General features: G+C 38.5%; 1 protein-coding gene across 2 annotated transcripts in view; it reads left to right on the top strand.

Annotated features, from left to right (window-relative positions):
• Positions 1 to 24407, top strand: part of Oca2 (OCA2 melanosomal transmembrane protein) — a 310146-nt gene that overhangs the window by 100093 nt on the left and 185646 nt on the right. For both annotated transcript variants that reach the window (XM_021168684.2, XM_021168683.1), the window contains exon 18: positions 13562 to 13689. In XM_021168684.2, the coding sequence (XP_021024343.1) occupies positions 13562 to 13689 (128 nt within the window). The remainder of the gene's footprint in view (positions 1 to 13561; positions 13690 to 24407) is intronic.

Genomic DNA, 24407 nt, shown 5'->3' with positions numbered 1-24407 from the left:
GTCTCCCCTCACTGTCAGCACATTCTCTTTAGTGGTTAGCCTCTGCCCTTCTCCAACTCTGTGTCAAGGTCCCACCTGTGTTCAGGGGAGAAATAGCTCTTTCAGGTTGAACCTCCTAGAGCCCTTCCTCTCCCCAAACATCTCACACTTGCCCATAGACTTCATGTCATTTCATGGTGATCTTTGTGTCAGTACTAGAAACAGAATGAAACCAAGTATGCTTGTAAAAACCATCACATAGGGAAGTATAGACCAATGAGAAATAGAAGTTTGATGCAGTGGCCAATTTACCAGTAACCCAGGCTTGGCTCTGAGCAGACAGCTGTTTTTGTTTTTTTTTTGTTTGTTTTTTTTTAAACAGGGATGATTCTCCTAGAAATCCTGTCTGAATCCCAAAGAAAACTGAAAGCAGTGTTAACAATGATATGGTTCTCAACTGTTTTGGTGGAGGTGCAGCTAGAAATTGTTAAAGTGAGATTATTTTGATTATACCCAGACAGGTTATAATTTTAACACTCTGAACTTTTAATCACCTAGAAGATCAAGTAAGCATTGGTAATTAAACAAATAAAGTGGAACTGGTATAAACAAGCGAAGACCTTCCATTAGAGAGTTCTTTTGGGTGCTCACAGATCAGTTAGATTTACTTGTGCTTGAAAAGAGTACGTAAGTACTTGAAAAACTAACAACACATGGGGCTTATACACAATTTTTGCTAACACTCTCCACTTGGCATTGTGTACAGAACAATAGTTTTACAACTTAAAGACACATCTTTATACATACCTTTAAAAAGCATTCGCTACTATTGGGGAAGCCCAGGAATAGTTTTCCTGAGATTGTATTTTAATTACATTTCCCCTTTTGTACAAAAATATGCCTGTGTCTCTATGCCTATGTTGTACCTGTGATGGAGAGGACTATTTCCTTTCTACTTTTAATGATAGTGTTGCTTTTCTTCCCCCTTCAGTTTGTGATCTTATCAGAGATCCTAGGATACACATTGCCCTTGTTTGCTTCTTTATCTTGAAAGGTTAGGGTGAATAGGAAAACATGCCTCATTAGCATTTTAAAACAGAATATTTAAGTGGGAATATCTTCATTGTATATAGTACTAGGTTTCAGAAAAATATTTTATTGAAAACATGTAATATACTTTGAGTGTATTTTACTATATATACTTGGGGAGACCCATCCCACTACTGTCTCCTTTCCTTCTCCTGACCCTACAGTGTCCCTTCTACTTTCATGTCATATATGTGTGTGTATATACATGTATGCACATATATATGTATATATAGTGATTTTATATACAATCTAAAGACAAAGAGTTACAGAAACACATATTTGTCTCTCAGAAATTGGCTTAATTCTTTTAATATAGTGATACCCCATTGTGTTCATTTTCCTGAAAATGCCACACTTTTTTCTTGTGTGTATGTATTTTCTACATTTTTCTCTTTCCATTTCCCTGTTGTTGGATACCTAGTTGTTTCCATGACTTATCTGTAGTGAACAGAGTCATAATAGACATTGATGCAGAGTGTCTCTATTATGCATGGACTTGAACTTCCTGGAGCAAACACCTAGGAGTGGCATAGCTGGCTTGTGTTCTTGACCTATTTAAAGTTTTTTTTTTTTTTTTTTTTTTTTTTTTTGAGAAACTGCTGTACTGATCTCCATAATGGCTATACCAACTGACAGTGTATCACAGCTTTGTTCTCATCCTCATCAATCATTGTTGTCGTAGAATTTTTTTTTTTCCAGGCAGGGTTTCTCTGTGTAGCCCTGGCTGTCCTGGAACTCACTCTGTAGACCAGGCTGGCCTCGAACTCAGAAATCCACATGCCTCTGCCTCCCAAGTGCTGGGATTAAAGGTGTGTGCCACCACTGCCTGGCGCTGTCATGGATTAATGACCGCCATAACGATGGGGTGAGATGAAATCTCACTGTAGTTTTCATTTGCATTTTTTTCTGAGGTTGAGTGAGGTTAAACATTTTTCATGGGTCTACTGACTATTTGTGTTCATCTGTTGTGAATTCATTACATTAGTCTATTGACTGACTGACTTATTGATTCCTATTTTTGAAGTATTGTATAGTCTCCATGTTAGCTGTCTGTTAGGTATATAGGGAACAAAGTATTTTCCTATTCTGTGATGTAGGACCATGAAACTGTTAGAGGGAAAATTAGGAAGAACATTGTAGGTTAAGTTCCTGTATTTTTCAAAGGTTTATTTGTGTTATTTTTATTATGTGTGTGTGATGGTATGTTCGTGAGTTCAGGTGCCCACAGAGGCAGGAGGCATCAGAGCTGGCATTACTGGGAGTGGTAAGCCTTCTGGTGTGGGTGTTGGAAATCCAATTAAGGTCCTCTGCAGAAGCAGTACATATTCTTAACCATAAACCTATATTTCTAACCTGTGCTTTTATTTTTATTTTTTTTATTTTCAACTTTTAAATTTTTCTCTCACACATTACATCCTGACCACAGTACTCCCTCCCTCTCCTGTGAATTCCTCCCTCCTCAACCTAGCCTTTTCCTCCAGATTCACCTCTATTCTGTTTCTCTTCAATAAGAGTAGGCCTCCTAGGGATATCAACCTAACATGTCATACAAGTTACAACAAGACTAAGCACAAACCTTCATATCAAGGCTGGAGAAGACAAGCCGTTGGGAGGAAAAAGGCCTCAGTGCAGACAAAAGAGCCCAAGAAATCTTCCATTGCCCCTGTTAGGAGTCTCATAAGAACACCCTGCTACACAACCATAACATATATGCAGAAGACCTAGATCAAGCCCATACATGCTCCATGTCTGTCTCTTAAGTGTCTGTGAGCCCCTGTGAGCCCTGTTTAGTTGATTCTGTGGCCGTGTTTTTGTGGTGTCCTCAACCCCCTCTGGCTGCTATAGTCCTTCTTTTCCCCTTTTCTGTTGAGTTCCCAGAACTCTGCTTAATGTTTAGCTGTGGGCCTCTGCATCTGCATCCATCAGTTGCTGGATGAAGCCTATCTTATGACAACTGAGCTAGGTTCCAGTCTATGAGTATAGCAGAACATCAATAGGAATAATTTTATTGACTTTTTTGGCCATGTTTGTTTCTATCCCAAGTTTCCAGGGGGTATCCAGTCAGTGTCCATCCAGTTGGATGTAGAATTGATGAAAATCTTAAATGCATATAGATCCATATTAATCACCTCATATAAACTCAAGTTCATGTGGATCAAAGACCTCAACATAAAACCAGACACATTGAACCCAATAAAGGAGAGAGTGGAGAACTGCTCTGAATGCATTGGCACAGGAGACAACTTCCTGAAGAGAACACCAACAACACTAAGATCAACAATTAATACATCAGGCATCATGAAACTGAAAAGTCTCTGTAAGGCAAAGGATACCACCAATAGGACAAAATGGGAAAAGATTAGTACCAACTTTGCTCATGTGTTTTTATTAGTTTATAGTTTCCTTAGAGAGACAGTAACTGGCCTGATGTCAATGGTAGAAAAATAAATACAGGATCTTTCCAAGGCTTCAGTCAGTAGAGAATAAGATTGTCATTTGATAAATTCTGCTTTGAATGTGACCTGCTCATGAACCGAACATATACATACATGATGTAATATAGCACAAGGTGACATCCTATAAAATGCACAACATGGAATATGTGGTATCATATATACAACATGATGCCACCTGACCCTATGCATTGTCAACAGCATCCAAATAATGTAGGGTCGTATTAAGTAGCACAAGATTTCAGGTAACGGAATTTGTTTATATAGAACACAGTAGCTGTCTTGTAGAATGTGACTGACATCTTACGACACAAGGGAATGTCATCTAACTCTGTGTGCTTTTATTTAAAAGTTAGGACTTTTATTTCTGTGATAAAATGTCACAACCAAAAGCAACTTGAGGGAAGAAAGGGTTTATTTCATCTTACAGCTTGTAGCCCATCATTCAGTAAAGTCAAGAATAGAACTGAATAATGCAGGAACTTGGAAGCAGGAACTGATGCAGAGGTCAGGAAGGACTGCTGGTTTGCGCCTCATGGCTTAATCAGCCAGCTTTTAAAATGCCATTTGTGACTATCTATTCAAAGGTGACACCACCCAGTGTGGGATGGGCCCACTCACATCAATCATCAATCAAGAAAATGCTCCATAAGCATTTTCTCAATTGTTCCCTCTCCCAAAAATGACTCTGGCTTGTCTCAAGTTGACATCAAAAGTAGTTAGTACACTATGTATTATGCAAACCAAAAGTCAAATAATATAAAATAACCTTATATAATATCATGATATTGTGTAATGTGGTGTCATATAATACAAAGTGATGTCATAGCACATGACACGTATCATGTAACAAGATATGAAAATGTCAAATATAGAGCACCCATTATGTACTATGCCAATGTAATATGACATAAAATGCACATTCTTATGTAATGTGAAATAGTGTTGTGAACTGCGCATCACGTGATGAAATGCGACATCATCTGACACATCCCTTCTTTGAAGAACCAGAACCTAAGCCCAGCATCAGAACAAAATGGACTTTTTCTCATAACATTGTATTTATTTCAATACCCATGGAGATTTATGCAACTACCAATAAAAGTCAGAGGATACTCCCACAAAACCCCATGCTTGCCGTTGTGGCTCTTTCCCCTTCCCATCAGCAATAGATCAGTTTCCTTTTTGAGAATGTCATGTATGTGGGATGAGATGATATGCAACCTTCTGCAATGAACTTTGCCTGCACCAACACTACATGGCTGGATCCTTTCATGTTTCAGATTATATCAGAAGTTTGCTTTTTTGTTGCTGAGAGATATTCCATGGCATGGAGGGACCAGGTTTTTAAGTCATTATTGGGGGTCAGCCCAACTGTGAATAGAACTGGTCCAAATGGCAACAAATTTAAGGATTTGTGTGAATTTCAACTTCCATTCTTGGCTAAGATCATATATGTATATACTGTTCACCACAAAAGAAATTGTCTGAGCTTCCCAAAGAGGCTGTTAGTTTTGCATTCCCACAGTATGAATGCCCCATAGCCTCAGCAGCACGGACTCCCTTCCTTAGAGCTAACCTGATACACATGAGGTGTCTCCTGGCATCTTTCAGCATCTATATTGGAGCAGTTTATTTGTTTGTCTTTAAGGGAGTATTTTTAGCTGCAACTAAAGCAATCTACTTGATTTGTCTTTGGCAACAGAGAGGAGTGTGGGAATCGCTAATAGGCTGCCAGCAGAGGTCAGATGAGGACAGGCTTTGAGGGGTGCGTCTGATAGAAGCTACTCTGCATGGACAAACCTGCTTGTCCCTCAGTGGCCATACATCCATCCCCCGCACCCCACCCCTACCCTGCAACTTCTCAATCAGCTTATAGAATCTGCTTTAGCTATACAAAGAGAAAAATCCATTTTGAGCTTCAGATATTTACATGAAGCACCTGATTGGTGCAGGCAGTGTTATTTCCCAAACACTGGAAATGCCAGCCAGGAGCACAGGGTCACATGAAACCACATGGCTGTGATGGTTGAGGGCATAATTTTTTAGAGGAAAGAGTTCATTATAACTGGACAGACATTCTCCAAACCTTCTAACACATTTATTAGTCCCTCTAGTGTCTGTTCAGTCTAGTTATCTCCTGGTATCGTTAGGAGACTGATTCCACCACTACCTAGGGTTACAAAGACATTTGGCTGCTTAAGATCCTTAATTAAGATGGTATGTGTTTGCACATAGCCTAAGTATATTCTTCTCATTTCTAGATAACTTCTGTTCCTCCTTCCATTTCTTTCTCCTCTTCTTCCTCCTCCTCCTCATGTTGCTGCCACAGCAGTACTTGGGATTGAACCTAGGACCTCACAGATGCTGGCAAGTTTTCTACCACTGAGCTATATCCACAGCTACTCCATTTAAAATTCTTATTTTGAGACAAGTTCTCGACAAGTTACCCAGGTGAGCCTTAAACTCAGTATAGTCCACTCTAGCTTTGAACATTTCATTCTCCTGCCTCAGTCTCTCAAGGACTGCTTTGCTGATAGTATTCCTCTTGAAACACAACAATTTGGGGGGAAGCCCATGTTACCTCTTTTGAACACTGTCATTTGGTGTTACATGTAGCTGACTATTGCCTATGCAAAGGTCATGAGAAAATATGGTTGTCTGTTTTAGCTTTAGACTCTTAGCAATTCAGTCAGTCATCAATCCATTGCCTTTGTTTATTGCAAGACGAGAGATGCTTTCTTCATAAGAAGCATGATGATTATGAACACAGTCTCTATGTGATAGAGCCTTATTCATATTTTTTACTTGTTCTTGGATCAGGATCAGTGGTTTCTATGATTTTAGGAATTTAGTCATTTCATGTGAGTTAACAGAAGAGAAGTTTTAATTGTTATCTGAGTAGGTTTATCTGGGTTTCATGTGGGTTAACATCACTGAACTTTAGAGTGTTCTGAATAGGTTAATCTACATTTATGGCCATTTATGCATCATTTACTCATCTCATCACTGTGACAGAATATCTGACAGAAGCAATCGAATGGATGAATGATATATTTTGAGTCTCATTAGAAAGCTACAGTCCCATGTCTGCGAGAGGCAGGGCACACACTGGTGTTGTCCATGGTGGGGAACTTTATTGTGTGTATAGTTTTTCTTTTTTTTTTATTTATTCTTCTCTCATATATTAGACCATAGCTGCAGGTTTCCTTCTTTCTCCTCCCATTCTCTGCCCACCACAACTCCTCTTCTCCAGATTCACTCCTTGGTTTCCCTTTAGAAAATAGCAGGCCTCCCAGAGATAGCAACCAAACATGGCAGAACAAATGACAATAAGACTCGGCATAAATACTCATATGAAGACTGGATGAGGCAACCCAGTAGGAGGAAAAGGGTCCCCCAAAGCAGGCAGAGTCAAAGACAACCTCTGCTCCTACTGTTAGGAGTCCTACAAGATGACCAAGCTATACAACCATAACATGTACGCAGAGGTCCTAGGTCAGACTTATACAGGCTCCCTGATTATTGTCTCAGTCTTTGTGAATCTACAATCCTTCTTCTCCCTCTTCCAAAGGATTCCCTGAACTCAGCCTAATGCATGGCTGTGGGTCTCTGCATCTGCTCTCATCAGTTGCTGGATGAAGCCTCTCTGATGATAATTATGCTAGGCTCTAGTCTAGGAGTATAACAGAATATCTTTCTGAGTCATTCCATTGACATTATTTTTGCCAGTCACGTTGGTTCTAGTCTAGATCTTGGGCTATCCAGATATGGTTCTTGGCTTCCAGGCAGTGTCATGCATGGGTTCCCTCTCATAGTGTGGGTCTCAGGTTGGACCAGTCATTGGTTGGCCGGTCCCAAGTTCTGTGCCACCTTTACCCCAGCACATCTGGGCAGAACAAATTGTAGGTTGAAGGTTTTGTGGCTGAGATGGTGTGCTAATTATTTTCTCTTCTTTTTGGTGGAGGGGAACTTTCTAGCATGGCTTCCTCATATCTAAGCAGACAAGGAAAGAGAGAACTCGACTTAAAAGTAGAGTATCCCTGAAAGGCCCATGCTAGATAGGCCCCATACTCAAATGGCTCTCCAACCTCCCCAACCAGCACTACCAACTGCTGACCAAATTTTTAACATGTGAGCCTATGGGAAATATTTTCATTCAAACCATAATAATTTAGCTAATTATTTGTCAATTTTGTTTATCCTTTTTTCAAAGAGCCAATTTTTTGTTTCATTAATTATCTACATTGTTTTGTGTCTGTTCCACTTCATTTATTTCCAATATAACCTTCACCATGTTCTTTCATAAGCTTACTTTGGGCTTACAATGCCCGTGTTTTAACATCAAAGTTTACATGATTGCACAGAGAACTTTCAGAGTAGGCTACCTTATGTCATTACTGCCTTATCTGTTGTCAACAATGCTGCTCTACTGAGATTCCATTTCTACTATTTTGAGGCATTTAACATTTTATTTTTGAGTTAAAAAATTCTATTAAAAGATTTTAAGAACTTATAGTGCATGATGTTTCATTTACCCACATTTCTATAGTTTCCAAATTTTCTTTCATCATTGATTTCTGAATTTCATTCTGGTTTAGATATATAATTTAGCATGATTTCAATCCTCATAAGTTTATTGGTATTTGTTATGGAATAATATGTTTTAGAGAATCTTCCATATGTGTGTGAAAGACTTTATATTTGACTGGTGTGAAGTGCACGGATGCCTGTTAGCTCTGAGAGACTATATTTGACTGGTGTGAAGTGTATGGATGCTTGTTAGCTCTAAGAGACTTTATATTTGACTGGTGTGAAGTGCACGGATGCCTGTTAGCTCTAAGAGACTTTATATTTGACTGGTGTGAAGTGTACAGATGCCTGTTAGCTCTGAGAGACTATATTTGACTGGTGTGAAGTGTACGGATGCCTGTTAGCTCTGATTTCCTCCTCTTCTTAGTCAAGCCGTCTCTGTCCTTGTTGATCTGTTGGCATCACTGAGATGAGGATATTGACATTTCCAAAAAACATTGAGTTGCTTATTCAATTCTGTCATTCATGCTTTATGTATTTGAAAACTGGTTGTTAGAGACATTATAGACTTGTAATATTTTCTTAGTGGATTTTCTTCTTGTCCAGCATATAAAATACTCTTCAGCACCAGTTTCTTTTATTGTGAAATCTTTGTTATCTGGAATCAACACAGTCAGTCCAATTTTATTTACTTACTTACTCTTACTAATCTGCATTTAGTTTTACATCTCATAGAACAGAGTCCATGCATAGTACATGCTAAGTAAGTGCTCTGTCATTGAGATGTATCTTTTTAGCCCTTGGGTTTTAAAGACAGTTGCTGACAGCCTGGCCTCAAACACTATGAAGCCTGGGCTGGTTTTGAACTTATGATTCTCCTACCTCAGCTTCCTTATAGGTAAGTGCTATCACATGTAGCTTATGGGTTTTACTTGAATTGTGGTTTACTCTGTATGTCATTTTCCTTACTTTTATTTTCCACTTACCTGAGCACAGCATATATTTGAATCATTCATGTGCTAGTATCTGCCTTTTGCTTGAAATACTTAAATTTTCATATTTAATATAATCACTGTGATAACAGAATTTAATCTATACTGCACTATTAATTTTTGTGAGTCGTCTCTGCAAACACCGTGGCCAGCAGAGTGTCAGTCCACGTGAGGCAAGAAGGAAAGGTAGCTCAGCGTGAGTCAGTAGCCAGTGTTGGCTCAGACTTCAAGAGTCTGACACTGGGTAGTTTCTTTTAGGCACATTTAAGCACAACACAATTAGAAAAATGTTTTCTAGTAGTATTAAACTCAATCCTGTGTATACAACAAAGCTTAAGGCATGATTACATAGAAATTTATAAAGTATAAATGACATCTTCCGTAGAGATAAACTCTATATCTTAAGTTGGGAAACAGGCTCAAGGTAGACAGCTCATGATAAGGATCTGGGAGAAGATAATGCTACAGATTGATTGAGATAAATGTCAGAGTCTTTGGGAGCCAGGTGTGGTCTGCATTATACAGATCATGCAGAGGTCACTAGGCTATGAACCACAACTATTCCTGCCTTCTGGATAGAAAACAGGAAATACATAGTTTCTTTTGAAGAAACAACCCTGTGTGTAATTCCTGGTTTCCTTAGTACTTATCTATGAGCACAAGACCATCCTCCATTGTCTTGGCTTTTATTATTCCATTTGTTATTTTTTTTTATTGATGCTTCCAAAACACTGTTTTAATTCCACATTACTCTTATTTTATGAGTTATTTTCTTAATCATTATTATGGTAATTACAAGGAACAAATTAAATTGTAACAGTCTATTTCAGTTCAACACTAATTTAATTTTGATAGTCTGAAAGAGCTTTCCTTTTTATAATTTTTCATTTCTTTGTCTTTTGTGCTACTATTTGCTATATAATTTTAATCTTTATATATATTATATTCAGTTCTATAGTTGTTATTTTAAGATGACATATTTTAAATAACTTGAAAGGTCAAAAAAGGTTATATCTATATTATTTTTATTTATATAAATGTTCCCAGGTGTTATTTATTCATGTGGTTGGAGTATCTTTCCAAAATGGTTTTCAGTTAAGACTCAAGGGCTTCTATTAGTATACCTTAGATTAAAGGTAGTCATGTCTTTTCCTGTTTTTGTTTATATAGGAATGTCCCACCATTTTTCATTTTGAATGGCAGTTTGGTTGGGTATGAAATTCTTCGTTGACAATCTTCTTTTTCAACACTTTGATTATGTAATCCCAGGGTCTTCTGGCATCAGTATTGTGTGATTACTAATTTTATTGAGTTACATGGTTAGTTGCTTCTCTCACTGACTCAAAACTTTCTCTTTGTGCCTGTCTTGTCTTTCAGCATTTTTACTATAATATGTCTGAGTGTGGCTAGCTGTAAATCTGTCCTTATTGAACTTAGTTGAATGTCATGGATGCTGAGATTAATCTTTTCATCATATTTGGGGAGTTTTGTTCATTATTTTTTCAAATATTTTATATTTTATCCTTTTTCCTCTGCTTTTACTTTTAGAATTCTTATGATTCATGTATTGTCTGCTTCATGGTGTCTCACAAGCCTCTGATGTTAATAATTTCTACTTATTAATCTTCTTCCTAAGATTAGAACTTGTTGTTCTTATCACTGCCCAGCTTATACTTTGTATTATTAAAAGCTTTAGAACCAACTTACATTTCCAAAAACCTCACCATAATTTCAGTTCTTTTAGAGATGAATAGATTGTTGAAGGTCTTATTTTATATTCACATTGACATCCTTCCCTAGCTGAATTTCGATGCATTTGTCATCATAGAAACTTGTTCTGTTAGTGTCAATAAAAAATATTTATTTATTTATTCTTATAAAATGTTTTGACCATATTGTCCTTCCCACCTCTTCCAAGCCGCTCCCCACCTCCCTACTATTCAACTTCATGTTCTTCCTCTCTCTTTCAAACACCAAAAATGAATTGTCCCTTTCCCAGCAGGTATCAACTGCAAGCAGGTTCTTGGTTGGGGGTGAGACTTTTTGTTCACTTCTAAATAAAAACTTCTTTTTGAGGGAAGATGTTCCTGCCTGCTTCTCACTGGTGATTTGTGCGTCTCTCCTTGGAGACTATTGATATCTTTGAGTACCTGGAGAGGTTTGGTTGTCAGAGTAACTTTAATGATCTGACTGAGTTGCACTTGTTGGCCATCATACAGACACTGTGAGATTTGAAACTAAGAAGCCTATCCCCTCTTCTCTGGCTTATTCAGACCTTTCCCAGGAATCCAAAGGTGCATTCTGCAAGGTTGGCCATGTTTTAGCTACAACTACCCAAGTACTACCACCTGCTCTTTTATTGGCTCTACTATGGTTTGAATAATGCAGCCAGTTTCTTATGTTGAGGTCACAGAGATGAAGAATTTGGAGCCAAGAATTTGATTGCCCATCCACCTTTCATTTTTCATTTTCAATACCTTGTATCACACAGGTTTGCACAAACACTAAGACAGCTGGCTTTTTGAAAGTGATTTTGATAGACTCTATGTATCTTTCCAGCAACAGGTTTTCTGAAAAGTACATATAAACAGAAATATCTATTAGTTATCAGCAAAATAGTAAGCCATGTTTCAAGGCAATTATTAAACTCTCAAACCAAGTGATTAATGTTTATTAATATGATTTTCTCCTGGACAATTAACCTTGACAATTTAAGTTGTATCAAACATACTAATATTTAGTTTTCTATGTAAGTTCTATTTTCCTTTAGCATTTGTAAGATGGGCAATTCTCACATTTGTTTTTAGAATACCAAATAAAACTGTTCATATGTAAAGGCTTATTAGAAATACCAGGACTAGGGATTTTCCCTAAAATTCTGAATATCTCTATTTTGAGTCATCATATTAGAAACAATAAGGTCTGTTGACTATTTCATTTGTTATGGCCATGTTTCAAGTTTTCAGCATTTATAACTTAAGCAATGATTTTGAAAAATCTTGTTAGATAGGATTATTTCATAAGCTTTTCGATTTTTTTGTGGAAACTCTGTTTTGTTGTTAGGAAATAGCACAGCATATTAGAACAAAACTCAACAACATGGTTAACTAGTTTTTCTTTGACTATTTGCATAATATTACTTAAATAATGTACATTGCAACTTTTCCTTAGGCCGGATGCTTTGGAATAGAATAAGATATGTTGGGTAGAACATTGGTCCTACTATCTCAAAGGTTTTTCTTATTTGTTCTGTGTTTAGTGTTGATCAATAGGGATCCTTTTGGACAGAGAACTAACATTTTTTGATGCCATCAGATGAGCACACAGTTTCTGAGTCACCTTGGCAAGACAGAAATGGTGGTTAGAGCAGAAATCTACTTCAAGTTCTGGATGGGAATGTGGATTTTGTTTGCTAACAGCTCAGTGAATATGTCGATCTTGTAGCTTCATCCATGGGACTGAGAAAGCTTCCAGTAGGAAGGAGAACAACAGAGTAAGGAGTAGTGAGTGTATACTGATGAGCCATTACACAAAACATACTCTGAAATATTTCCAATAACCTTATGTGACATGACTTGTGAGCTATGGTACCACAGTCCTCAGGCATCAGAAATGACTGGAACCTGCCCAGATGTTGACCAGGATGAGAAGAGTCAATGAAGAAGGTGTCTTTGACAATCAGGGAACCTGGGGAATAAAGGGACAGGCCTCATGACTCTGTGATCTCCAAAAGCAGCTGGATAAGTTTCTCAGGTCCAGGACAATTTGTTACCCCCTTTTAAGGTTCTGGTCACATAGAGAAAGGTCATTCTAGCTGTTATTTTGTGAATATTTACTTACATTTGTTTGTAATAGCCAAGCACTAGAAACCATTGAGATGTTCTTAATGAGAAAATGGAATGTACATTATGGCATAGCCAAATATACCACTGACTGGTGAAGAACATTGAATTTAACTCACAATGTGAAAGGGAAGAACCTTAAAGTAATTAATTGTGCTAAATGCTGCTTTTCTGTCAAGGTAATCTGACCACTGTCACGTAAAAATATGCACCATTAGGTCATTTGGGAATGTGACAGCAAGAGTAGACCTTTGTATAAAATGTGTGAGATTTGGGGTTTCATTTGAAGCATTAGGAGGAGGGAGGGAGGAGGAGAGAGATGAGAATACAAATCCTCATTCATAGAGAATATGGAGAATATAAATTGATCTATCGAGACAAGAGAAGGATGTTTTGTTGGGAGTGTGCTATCACACAGTGACAGAAGGATCTGGAGGGGGATAGAGCATGAATGAGCATGAGTTCTGCGGATGATGAATATGCCCATTATCTTGATTGCAGTGTTGGTTCATGAATGTATACATAAGCCAAAATAGAAATTATACTTTTAAATATACACAGTTTGCAGTACAGCATTGTTTTCAACAAAAAAATGTAAACCATTCAGAAGATAAATCATCCACTGGTGTGCTAGCAATGGTGTTTTACAGGCTGTATTTTGCCTGTTTTACAGGATGGATTGCTATTCTGGGTGCCATCTGGTTGCTAATTTTAGCTGATATTCATGACTTTGAGATCATTCTACACAGAGTAGAGTGGGCGACTCTTCTCTTCTTTGCAGCACTCTTTGTGCTGATGGAGGTAAGGCTTTGGAACTATTACTTGATTTTCGATTTCTACATTTTGTTTGCAGAGTGAAGCCTAAGGCTGCACATCTTTCTACATAGTCACTAAATGGGAAATGATAGTGATTAATGTTAAGGTGACCCATGTTTCTATTTCTGACATTTAAATGTTTCTTATAAAAATGTTTATTTGGTTACTATTCTGTTTTTTTCTTGAATCGTTTTTGTGACATATACATTTGTTTTAATTCGCTAATAAAATATAATTTGCTCAAAATAAGTCTGGAGGAAATGGCTTACACTAGCAAGTTCATACAGCACAAGGATCTGACTTAGACTGCACAATACTGAATGAATACTGCTGTATAGGCAGAGAAAAACTACGTCAGAGAACATGTGATGCTATTATGTATTGCTTTGATTGGGAAGGTTTCTAGAAATTATTCACAATATGTATTTTAATCTTAAGACATTATTTATAAAGTTGTGCCTTCCTCAAACAGAGAGGAAGAAAAATAGCTAACAAAAATATGATTCACCAAAGAGTTCCTGACCAAGCACGGGTTCATTGCCTCCCTGTTGTTCCCCTGTATTATGTTTTCACTTCTAAAGGCAGAACATTTCCCAAATTTCCCAGTAATGGCCTTTTTAACTCTTACAAGTCTATTTTTTATCTTTCCAAAATTAATTTTAAAGTTAGCATACAAAAGAATGGGTTTTATTATGGCAATTTCATGCAGGTGCTATTCTTTTTTCTCATTCATCTCCCTTCTGCCACACCCTTCCATGATCTGCTCCACTCTCATTCATCTCCTTCCATCTCTCAAGTAGTCCTCCCTTTGGCTTTCATGTCCCATGGATTCTCTTAGCCACTCCCTTTCTACCCTTCCTGGCTTCCTGAAAATCTATTCCTAATTTCACTCATGATCCCTTATCTGCAGTCATGACTCTACACACACACACACACACACACACACACACACACACACACATGCACACGCACATGCAATTAAATCTATATTCTACATAGAAGACAAAACACATGACACTTGTTTTTCTGAGTCTGGTTTATAGTGGTTTCATAACGGTCTTTCAGGTCCATCCATTTTCCTGTAAATATGGTAGTGTTTTACAGCTAAAAATTTTCATTTTGTGTCTGTGATTATATAGCCGTTGTGTGAGTCTCTCTGTGTGTATGTGTGTATTAGCACACACTCATTTGTTTATGGACATTTTGGCTGATTCCATGTCTTAGGTGTAGTCCTTGTGACTGGTTCAGCAGTAAACACCAATATGTGTGATCTCTTTGGTATGTTAGCTTAGAATTCTTCAGGTACATAGGCACAAGTGATACACCTGGGTCATATGATAATTCTATCTATCTATCTATCTATCTATCTATCTATCTATCTATCTATCTATCTATCTATCTATCTACATCTCCTCCTCCACTCCACCCCTTCCCTCTGAGAGGGGAGCCTCCCCCCAGTATCCCACCACCCTGGTGCATTAAGTCTCTGCAGGATTAGATGCATCTGCTACTAATGTGTTGAGGGCCTTAGACCAGCCTGGGTATGCTCTTTGGTTGGTGGCTCTACTCTCTGGGAGTTTCCAGGGGTCCAGGTTAGTTGACACTGTTGTCTTCCTGTGGGGTTGTCATCTCCTAGAGGGCCTTCAATAATCCCATAACTCTTCCACAGGGGCCCTGACTTTCGTCCAATATTTGACTGTGGGTATCTGCATCTGTCTCAGTCAGCTGGTGGGTAGAACCTCTCAGAGGGATGCTATGCTAGGCTTCTGTCTGCAAGCACAACATAGAAGCATACCTCATTGGACAACAAGTCCTACAGAGGCAACCCATTCCCAGTACTAAACTGCTGGTGTCTCCTAGGATCATTGTTGATTCATTGTAGGAAAACTTAATTTTGGCTCTCGTTGTGTATGTGTATAGATGTATTTTAGGAAGCTTCTAAGGAGTAGATTTTCATGTGAGGTTTGAAAAGTTTTTGGTGCTGTTTTTTCCCTTTCAGTTTTCCTCTCCTACTCTGTCTCCCTCCTATATCACAATCTATCCTTTTCTATTCTTTAAGTCTCCTTTAACCCATTATGTCAGGATATTCTATCTTCCATCTCCTGAACAACTTTACCTGTAGGCCTTTAATAATTTCCTTACCTTTAGGGGCATTCCAAATAAAACACTCACATCTAAAGATTCAAAGCTACCATCCACAGTGAGAGAAAGCATTTGACTTTTGTCTTTCTGAGTCTCTGTTACCTCATTCAGAATAACTTCAGCCATTTACCTTCTAATTCCATCATCTTATTGTTCCTGATAGCTGAGTAATAGCCCATTGTAGAAAATGCCATATTTGAATCTTCATTCTTTAGTTGATGGGTATATTGACTGCTTTTGTGAGCAGAACATCAGTGAACATGGATGAGCAAGTACCTTTGCAGTAGGATATGGAATCTGTTGGGTTCATGCCCATAAATGGTATATCTGAATTTTAGTTTTAGCTTTTTGAAGAGATTCTAGCTGATTTCCACAGTTGTTTTATGGTTTACATTTCCACCAATGATAAATAAACCTTCCATTTACCCCCATCCATGGGTTTGTTGTCATTTTCTTCATGGATGATGGCAATTCTGATTGTGGTTATATATACGTGCAAAGAAGTTTTATTTTCATTGTTCTGATGCTAAGTATGTTTAAAAAAACAAGATATTTATTAGCCATTTATAATTTTTTGCAAACCACCTTTCAGTATACTGGCTTATTTTCTGATTGGATAATGCATTATTTTGAAGCTATTTGTATAATGCAGATATTAACTGCCTGTCTGATATGTAGGTAGCAAAATTTCCCCATCATGTATGCTATCTCTTCACTTTTATGCTCATGATTTTGCTGTGCAGAAGCCTTTTACTTTTGTATAATTCCTTTTTTTCATTTCTTGGGGTTATTTTCTATGCGATTGGAGACATTGTTGAAAAGTTGCTTGTGCCTGTACCTTGAAGAATTTTACTATGTTCCTCTGAGCAGTGTCAGATTCTCAGGTCTTTCATTAAGGACTTGGAGTCCTTCTGAATCGATTTTGTGCAGGATGGGAAGCATGGCCTTTGTTTCAGTTGCCCGATTCAGAATGACTGTTTCTAGCTTCAGCCAGTTACCTTCTAATTCCATCATTTCTTTTTTTCCTTTTAGTTTCTGTCCTCTCTGCATGTGGATAGTCAGTGTACCCTGAAGTATTTGCTGAAGAGGCTGGTTATTGTTGTTGTTTTGTTTTCTCTATATTTTTGGCACCTTTGTTGGGATGCTATAGTTGTGTGAGTTTATTTATGAGCACACTGTTTTACTCCAATGGTTTCTATGTCTGTTTCTGTGCCAGTATAATACAAGTTTTGCTATTATGGTTCTGTAATAGTATAGCTTGAGGTCAAATATCATGATGCCCCCAGCCCAATTCTTCCTGCTTCATCATGCTTTGGTTATGTGGATGGAATCTTTTATGCTTCTATGTGAAAGTTAAAAATTTTGAAAGTATCCTGTTGTTAGTGTTTTAATGGTGATTGTATTAAACCCATAGATTACTTTTAATAATATAACCATTTTTAATAATAATAAACCTGCCAATCCATAACATGAAAATACTTGCATCATCTAGCAGGTATGCTTAACCTTGTAATGTTGGAACATGATATCATCCACAAGATATACACTTAAGAACTGAACAAAAATGAATTAAAACACAGTTTTAAAAAATGTTTGATTTTGTTTAGGTTACATTCATTATTATTTTTGGCTATATACATTTCTGGGCCATGGTTAAAAACATAGTTTCTATTATGTCTTAAATTTTTTATTGAAGGTTATTTTTTTTTTTTTACTTTCTTGGTAGATTTCATATTTTTTTTTAAAAAAAGATACATTGAACATGACTCCCCCCATCCCCGATTTCTCTTTCTTTTTTTTTCCCTTTTTTTTTAATTAGGTAATTTCCTCAATTACATTTCCAATGCTATCCAAAAAGTCCCCAATACACTCCCCCCCCCAGTCCCCCACCCACCCACCCCCACCCCTTGGCCCTGGCATTCCCCTGTACTGGGGCATATAAAGTTGGCAAGTCCAATGGGCCTCTCTTTCCAGTGATGGCCTACTAGGCCATCTTTTGATACAAATGCAGCTAGAGACAAGAGCTCTGGGGTACTGGTTAGTTCATAATAATGATCCACCTATGGTTGCAGTTCCCTTTAGCTCCTTGGGTACTTTCTCTAGCTCCTCCATTGGGGGCCCTGTGATCCATCCAATAGCTGACTGTGAGCATCCACTTCTGTGTTTGCTAGGCCCTGGCATTGTCTCACAAGAGACAGCTATATCTGGGTCCTTACAGCAAAATCTTGCTAGTGTATGCAATGGTGTCAGTGTTTGGAAGCTGATTATGGGATGGATCCCTGGATATGGCAGTCTTTAGATGGTCCATCCTTTCTTCACAGCTCCAAACATTATCTCTGTAACTCATTCCATGGGTGTTTTGTTCCCAAACCAAGAAGGGGCACAGTGTCCACACTTTGGTCTTCATTCTTCTTGAGTTTCATGCGTTTAACAAATTGTATCTTATATCTTGGGTATCCTAAGTTTTTGGGCTAATATCCACTTATCAGTGAGTACATATTGTGTGAGTTCCTTTGTGAATATGTTACCTGACTCAGAATGATGCCCTCCAAATCCATCCATTTGCCTAGGAATTTCATAAATTCATTCCTTTTAATAGCTGAGTAGTACTCCATTGTGTAAATGTACCACATTTTCTGTATCCATTCCTCTGTTGAGGGGCATCTGGGTTCTTTCCAGCTTCTGGCTATTATAAATAAGGCTGCTATGAACATAGTGGAGCATGTGTCCTTCTTACCGGTTGGAACATCTTCTGGATATATGCCCAGGAGAGGTATTGCTGGATCCTCCGGTAGTATTATGTCCAATTTTCTGAGGAACCGCCAAACTGATTTCCAGAGTGGTTGTACCAGCTTGCAATCCCACCAACAATGAAGGAGTGTTCCTCTTTCTCCACATCCTCGCCAGCATCTGCTGTCACCTGAATTTTTGATCTTAGCCATTCTGACTGGTGTGAGGTGGAATCTCAGGGTTGTTTTGATTTGCATTTCCCTGATGATTAAGGATGTTGAACATTTTTTCAGGTGCTTCTCTGCCATTCGGTATTCCTCAGGTGAGAATTCTTTGTTCAGTTCTGAGCCCCATTTTTTCATGGGGTTATTTGATTTTCTGGAGTCCACCTTCTTGAGTTCCTTATATATATTGGATATTAGTCCCCTATCTGATTTAGGATAGGTAAAGATTCTTTCCCAATCTGTTGGTGGTCTTTTTGTCTTATTGACTGTGTTTTTGCCTTGCAGAAGCTTTGCAACTTTATGAGGTCCCATTTATCGATTCTCAATCTTACAGCGCAAGCCTTTGCTGTTCTATTCAGGAATTTTTCCCCTGTACCCATATCTTCGAGGCTTTTCCCTACTTTCTCCTCTATAAGTTTTAGTGTCTCTGGTTTTATGTGGAGTTCCTTAATCCACTTAGATTTGACCTTGGTACAAGGAGATAGGAATGGATCAATTTGCATTCTTCTACATGATAACCACCAGTTGTGCCAGCACCATTTGTTGAAAATGCTGTCTTTTTTCCACTGGATGGTTTTTGCTCCCTTGTCAAAGATCAACTGACCATAGGTATGTGGGTTGATCTCAGGGTCTTCAATTCTGTTCCATTGGTCTACTTGTCTGTCGTTATACCAGTACCATGCAGTTTTTATCACAATTGCTCTGTAGTACAGCTTTAGGTCAGGCATGGTGATTCCTCCAGAGGTTCTTTTATCCTTGAGAAGAGTTTTTGCTATCCTAGGTTTTTTGTTGTTCCAGATGAATTTGCATATTGCCCTTTCCAATTCTTTGAAGAATTGAGTTGGAATTTTGATGGGGATTGCATTGAATCTGTAGATTGCTTTTGGCAAGATAGCCATTTTTACAATGTTGATCCTGCCAATCCATGAGCATGGGAGGTTTTTCCATCTTCTGAGATCTTCTTTAAGTTCTTTCTTCAGGGACTTGAAGTTCTTGTCATACAGATCTTTCACTTCCTTAGTTAGAGTCACGCCAAGGTATTTTATATTGTTTGTGACTATTGAGAAGGGTGTTGTTTCCCTAATTTCCTTCTCTGCTTGTTTATCCTTTGTGTACAGAAAGGCCATTGACTTGCTTGAGTTAATTTTATATCCAGCTACTTCATTGAAGCTATTTATCAGGCTTAGGAGTTCTCTGTTGGAATTTTTAGGGTCACTTATGTATACTATCATATCATATCTGCAAAAAGCGATATTTTGACTTCTTCTTTTCCGATTTGTATCCCCTTGATCTCCTATTGTTGTCTAATTGCTCTGGCTAGGAGTTCAAGTACAATGTTGAATAGGTAGGGAGAGAGTGGGCAGCCTTGTCTAGTCCCTGATTTTAGTGGGATTGCTTCCAGCTTCTCACCATTTACTTTGATGTTGGCTACTGGTTTGCTGTATATTGCTTTTATCATGGTTAGGTATGGGCCTTGAATTCCTGATCTTTCCAAGACTTTTATCATGAATGGGTGTTGGATTTTGTCAAATGCTTTTTCAGCATCTAACGAGATGATCATGTGGTTTTTGTCTTTGAGTTTGTTTATATAATGGATTACATTGATGGATTTTCGTATATTGAACCATCCCTGCATCCCTGGGATGAATCCTACTTGGTCAGGATGGATGATTGTTTTGATGTGTTCTTGAATTCGGTTAGTGAGAACTTTATTGAGGATTTTTGCATCAATATTCATAAGGGAAATTGGTCTGAAGTTCTCTATTTTTGTTGGGTCTTTATGTGGTTTAGGTATCAGAATAATTGTGGCTTCATAGAATGAGTTGGGTAGAGTACCTTCTGATTCTATTTTGTGGAATAGTTTGTGAAGAACTGGGATTAGTTCTTCTTTGAAGGTTTGATAGAACTCTGCACTAAACCCATCTGGTCCTGGGCTTTTCTTGGTTGGGAGACTATTAATGACTGCTTCTATTTCTTTAGGGGATATGGGACTGTTTAGATCATTAACCTGATCTTGATTTAACTTTGGTACCTGGTATCTGTCTAGAAACTTGTCCATTTCATCCAGGATCTCCAGTTTTGTTGTGTATAGCCTTTTGTAGAATGATCTGATGGTGTTTTGGATTTCTTCAGGGTCTGTTGTTATGTCTCCCTTTTCATTTCTGATTTTGTTAATTAGAGTACTTTCCCTATGCCCTCTAGTGAGTCTGGCTAAGGGTTTATCTATCTTGTTGATTTTCTCAAAGAACCAGCTCCTCGATTGGTTGATTCTTTGAATTGTTCTTCTTGTTTCCCCTTGGTTGATTTCACCCCTGAGTTTGATTATTTCCTGCCGTCTACTCCTCTTGGGTGAATTTGCTTCCTTTTGTTCTAGAGCTTTTAGGTATGTTGTCAAGCTGCTAATGTGTGCTCTCTCTAGTTTCTTTTGGAGGCACTCAGAGCTATGAGTTTTCCTCTTAGAAATGCTTTCAGTGTGTCCCATAAGTTTGGGTATGTTGTGGCTTCATTTTCATTAAACTCCAGAAAGTCCTTAATTTCTTTCTTTATTCCTTCCTTGACCAAGGTATCATTGAGAAGAGTGTTGTTTAGTTTCCATGTGTGTGTTGGCTTTCTATTATTTATTTTGTTATTGAAGATCAGTCTTAGTCCATGGTGATCTGATAGGGTGCATGGGACAATTTCAATATTTTTGTATATATTGAGGCATGTTTTGTGATCAATTATGTGGTCAATTTTGGAGAAGGTACCGTGAGGTGCTGAGAAGAAGGTATATCCTTTCGTTTTAGGAAAAATGTTCTGTAGATATCTGTCAGATCCATTTGTTTCATAACCTCTGTTAGTTTCACTGTGTCCCTGTTTAGTTTCTGTTTCCATGATCTGTCCATTGGTGAAAGTGGTGTGTTGAAGTCTCCCACTATTATTGTGTGAGGTGCAATGTGTGCTTTGAGCTTTACTAAAGTATCTTTAATGAATGAAGCTGCCCTTGTATTTGGCGCATAGATATTCAGAATTGATAGTTCCTTTTGGAGGATTTTACCTTTGATGAGAATGAAGTGCCCTACCTTGTCTTTTTGATGACTTTGGGTTGGAAATCAATCTTATCAGATATTACAATGGCTACTCCAGCTTGTTTCTTTCTACCATTTGCTTGGAAAATTGTTTTCCAGTCTTTCATTCTGAGGTAGTGTCTATCTTTTTCTCTGAGATGAGTTTCCTGTAAGCAGCAAAATGTTGTGTCCTGTTTCTGTAGCCAGTCTGTTAGTCTATGTCTTTTTATTGGGGAGTTGAGTCCATTGATATTAAGAGATATTAGGGAGAAGTAATTGTTGCTTCCTTTTATTTTTGTTGTTAGAGTTGGTGTTCTGTTTTTGTGGCTGTCTTCTTTTAGGTTTGTTGAGGGATTACCTTCTTGCTTTTTCTATGACGTGGTTTCCGTCCTTGTATTGGTTTTTTTCTGTTATTATCCTTTGAAGTGCTGGATTCGTGGAAAGATAATGTGTGAATTTGGTTTTATCGTGGAATACTTTGGTTTCTCCATCTATGGTAATTGAGAGTTTGGCTGGGTATAGTAGCCTGGGCTGGAAATTGTGTTCTCTTAGTTTCTGTATAACATCTGTCCAGGCCCTTCTGGCTTTCATAGTCTCTGGTGAGAGTTTAGCTGGGTATAGTAGCCTGGGCTGGAAATTGTGTTCTCTTAGTTTCTGTATAACATCTGTCCAGGTCCTTCTGGCTTTCATAGTCTCTGGTGAAAAATCTGGTGTAATTCTGATAGGCTTGCTTTTATATGTTTCTTGACCTTTTCCCCTTACTGCTTTTAGTATTCTATCTTTATTTAGTGCATTTGTTGTTCTGATTATTATGTGTTGGAAGGAATTTCTTTTCTGGTCCAGTCTATTTGGAGTTCTGTAAGCTTCTTGTATGTTCATGGGCATCTCTTTCTTTAGGTTTGGGAAGTTTTCTTCTATATTTTTGTTGAATATATTTGCTGGTCCTTTGAGTTGAAAATCTTCATTGTCATCTACTCCTATTATCTGTAGGTTTGGTCTTCTCATTTTGTCCTGGATTTCCTGGATATTTTGAGTTAGGATCTTTTTGGATTTTGTATTTTCTTTGATTGTCGTGCCGATGTTCTCTATGGAGTCTTCTGCACCTGAGATTCTCTCTTCCATCTCTTGTATTCTGTTGCTGATGCTCGTATCTATGGTTCCAGATTTCTTTCCTAGGGTTTCTATCTCCAGTGTTGCCTGAATTTGGGTTTTCTTCATTGTTTCTACTTCCCTTTTTAGGTCTTGGATGGTTTTATTCAATTCCATCACCTGTTTGGTCTGGTTTTCCTGCAATTCTTTAATGGATTTTTGTGCTTCCTCTTTAATGTCTTCTACCTGTTTAGCAGTGTTCTCCTGCAATTCTTTAAGGGATTTTTGTGCTTCCTCTTTAATGTCTTCTACCTGTTTAGCAGTGTTCTCCTGCAATTCTTTAAGGGATTTTTGTACTTCCTCTTTAATGTCTTCTACCTGTTTAGCAGTATTCTCCTGCAATTCTTTAAGGGATTTTTGTGCTTCCTCTTTAATGTCTTCTACCTGTTTACCAGTGTTCTTTTGTATTTCTTTAAGTGTGTTATTAAAGTCCTTCTTGATGTCCTCTACCATCATCGTGAGATATGCTTTTAGAACCGGGTCTAGCTTTTCCGGTGTGTTGGGGTGCCCTGGACTGGGCGAAGTTGGAGTGCTGGGTTCTGATGATGGTGAGTGGTCTTGGTTTCTGTTAGTAAGATTCTTATGTTTACTTTTCGCCATCTGGTAATCTCTGGGATTAGTTGTTATTGTTGTCACTGTTTAAAGATTGGAGCAGTCTCTGTGTTCCACTCACCAGAAGTCTCAAAAATCCTGTGGTGGGTGTCGTGGGTAGCTGGCGGGTGTCAGCAGACCCTGTGCTCTAGCTACCCCGGTGCTGTTCAGACCAGAAGAGGCTTGTGGCCCTACTCAGGCCGGATTTCTGCCTCCCCAACCAAAGCAGTCTCAGGTCCCGCGTGATTGGACTGGAGCAGAAGCTGTGTTCCACTCACCAGAAGTCTCAAAATCCTGTGGCGGGTGTCTTGGGCAGCTGGCGGGTGTCAGCCGACCCTGTGCTCTAGCTACCCAGGTGCTGGTCAGACCCGAAGAGGCTTGTGGCCCTACTCAGGCCGGTTTTCTGCTTCCCTAACTAATGCAGTCTCAGGTCCCGTGCGCAATTGGATTGCAGCAGAAGCTGTGTTCCACTCACCAGAAGTCTTAAGATCCTGTGGCGGGTGTTATGGGTAGCTGGCGAGTGTCAACAGACCCTGCGCCCTAGCTCCCCCTGTGCTGGTCTGAACGGAAGAGGCTTGTGGCCCTACTCAGGCCGGATTTCTGCCTCCCCAACCAAAGCAGTCTCAGGTCCCGCGTGATTGGACTGGAGCAGAAGCTGTGTTCCACTCACCAGAAGTCTCAAAATCCTGTGGCGGGTGTCGTGGGTAGCTAGCGGGTGTCAGCAGACCCTGTGTTCTAGCTACCCAGGTGCTGTTCAGACTGGAAGAGGCTTGTGGCCCTACTCAGACCGGTTTTCTGCTTCCCTAACTAATGCAGTCTC

Source organism: Mus caroli, unplaced genomic scaffold (assembly GCF_978045245.1).
Source record: "Mus caroli unplaced genomic scaffold, Mus_caroli_1 scaffold_8, whole genome shotgun sequence".
Taxonomy (NCBI): domain Eukaryota; kingdom Metazoa; phylum Chordata; class Mammalia; order Rodentia; family Muridae; genus Mus; species Mus caroli.
The sequence above is the reverse complement of the archived record's forward strand: the minus strand, read 5'-3'. Positions and strand labels throughout refer to the sequence as shown.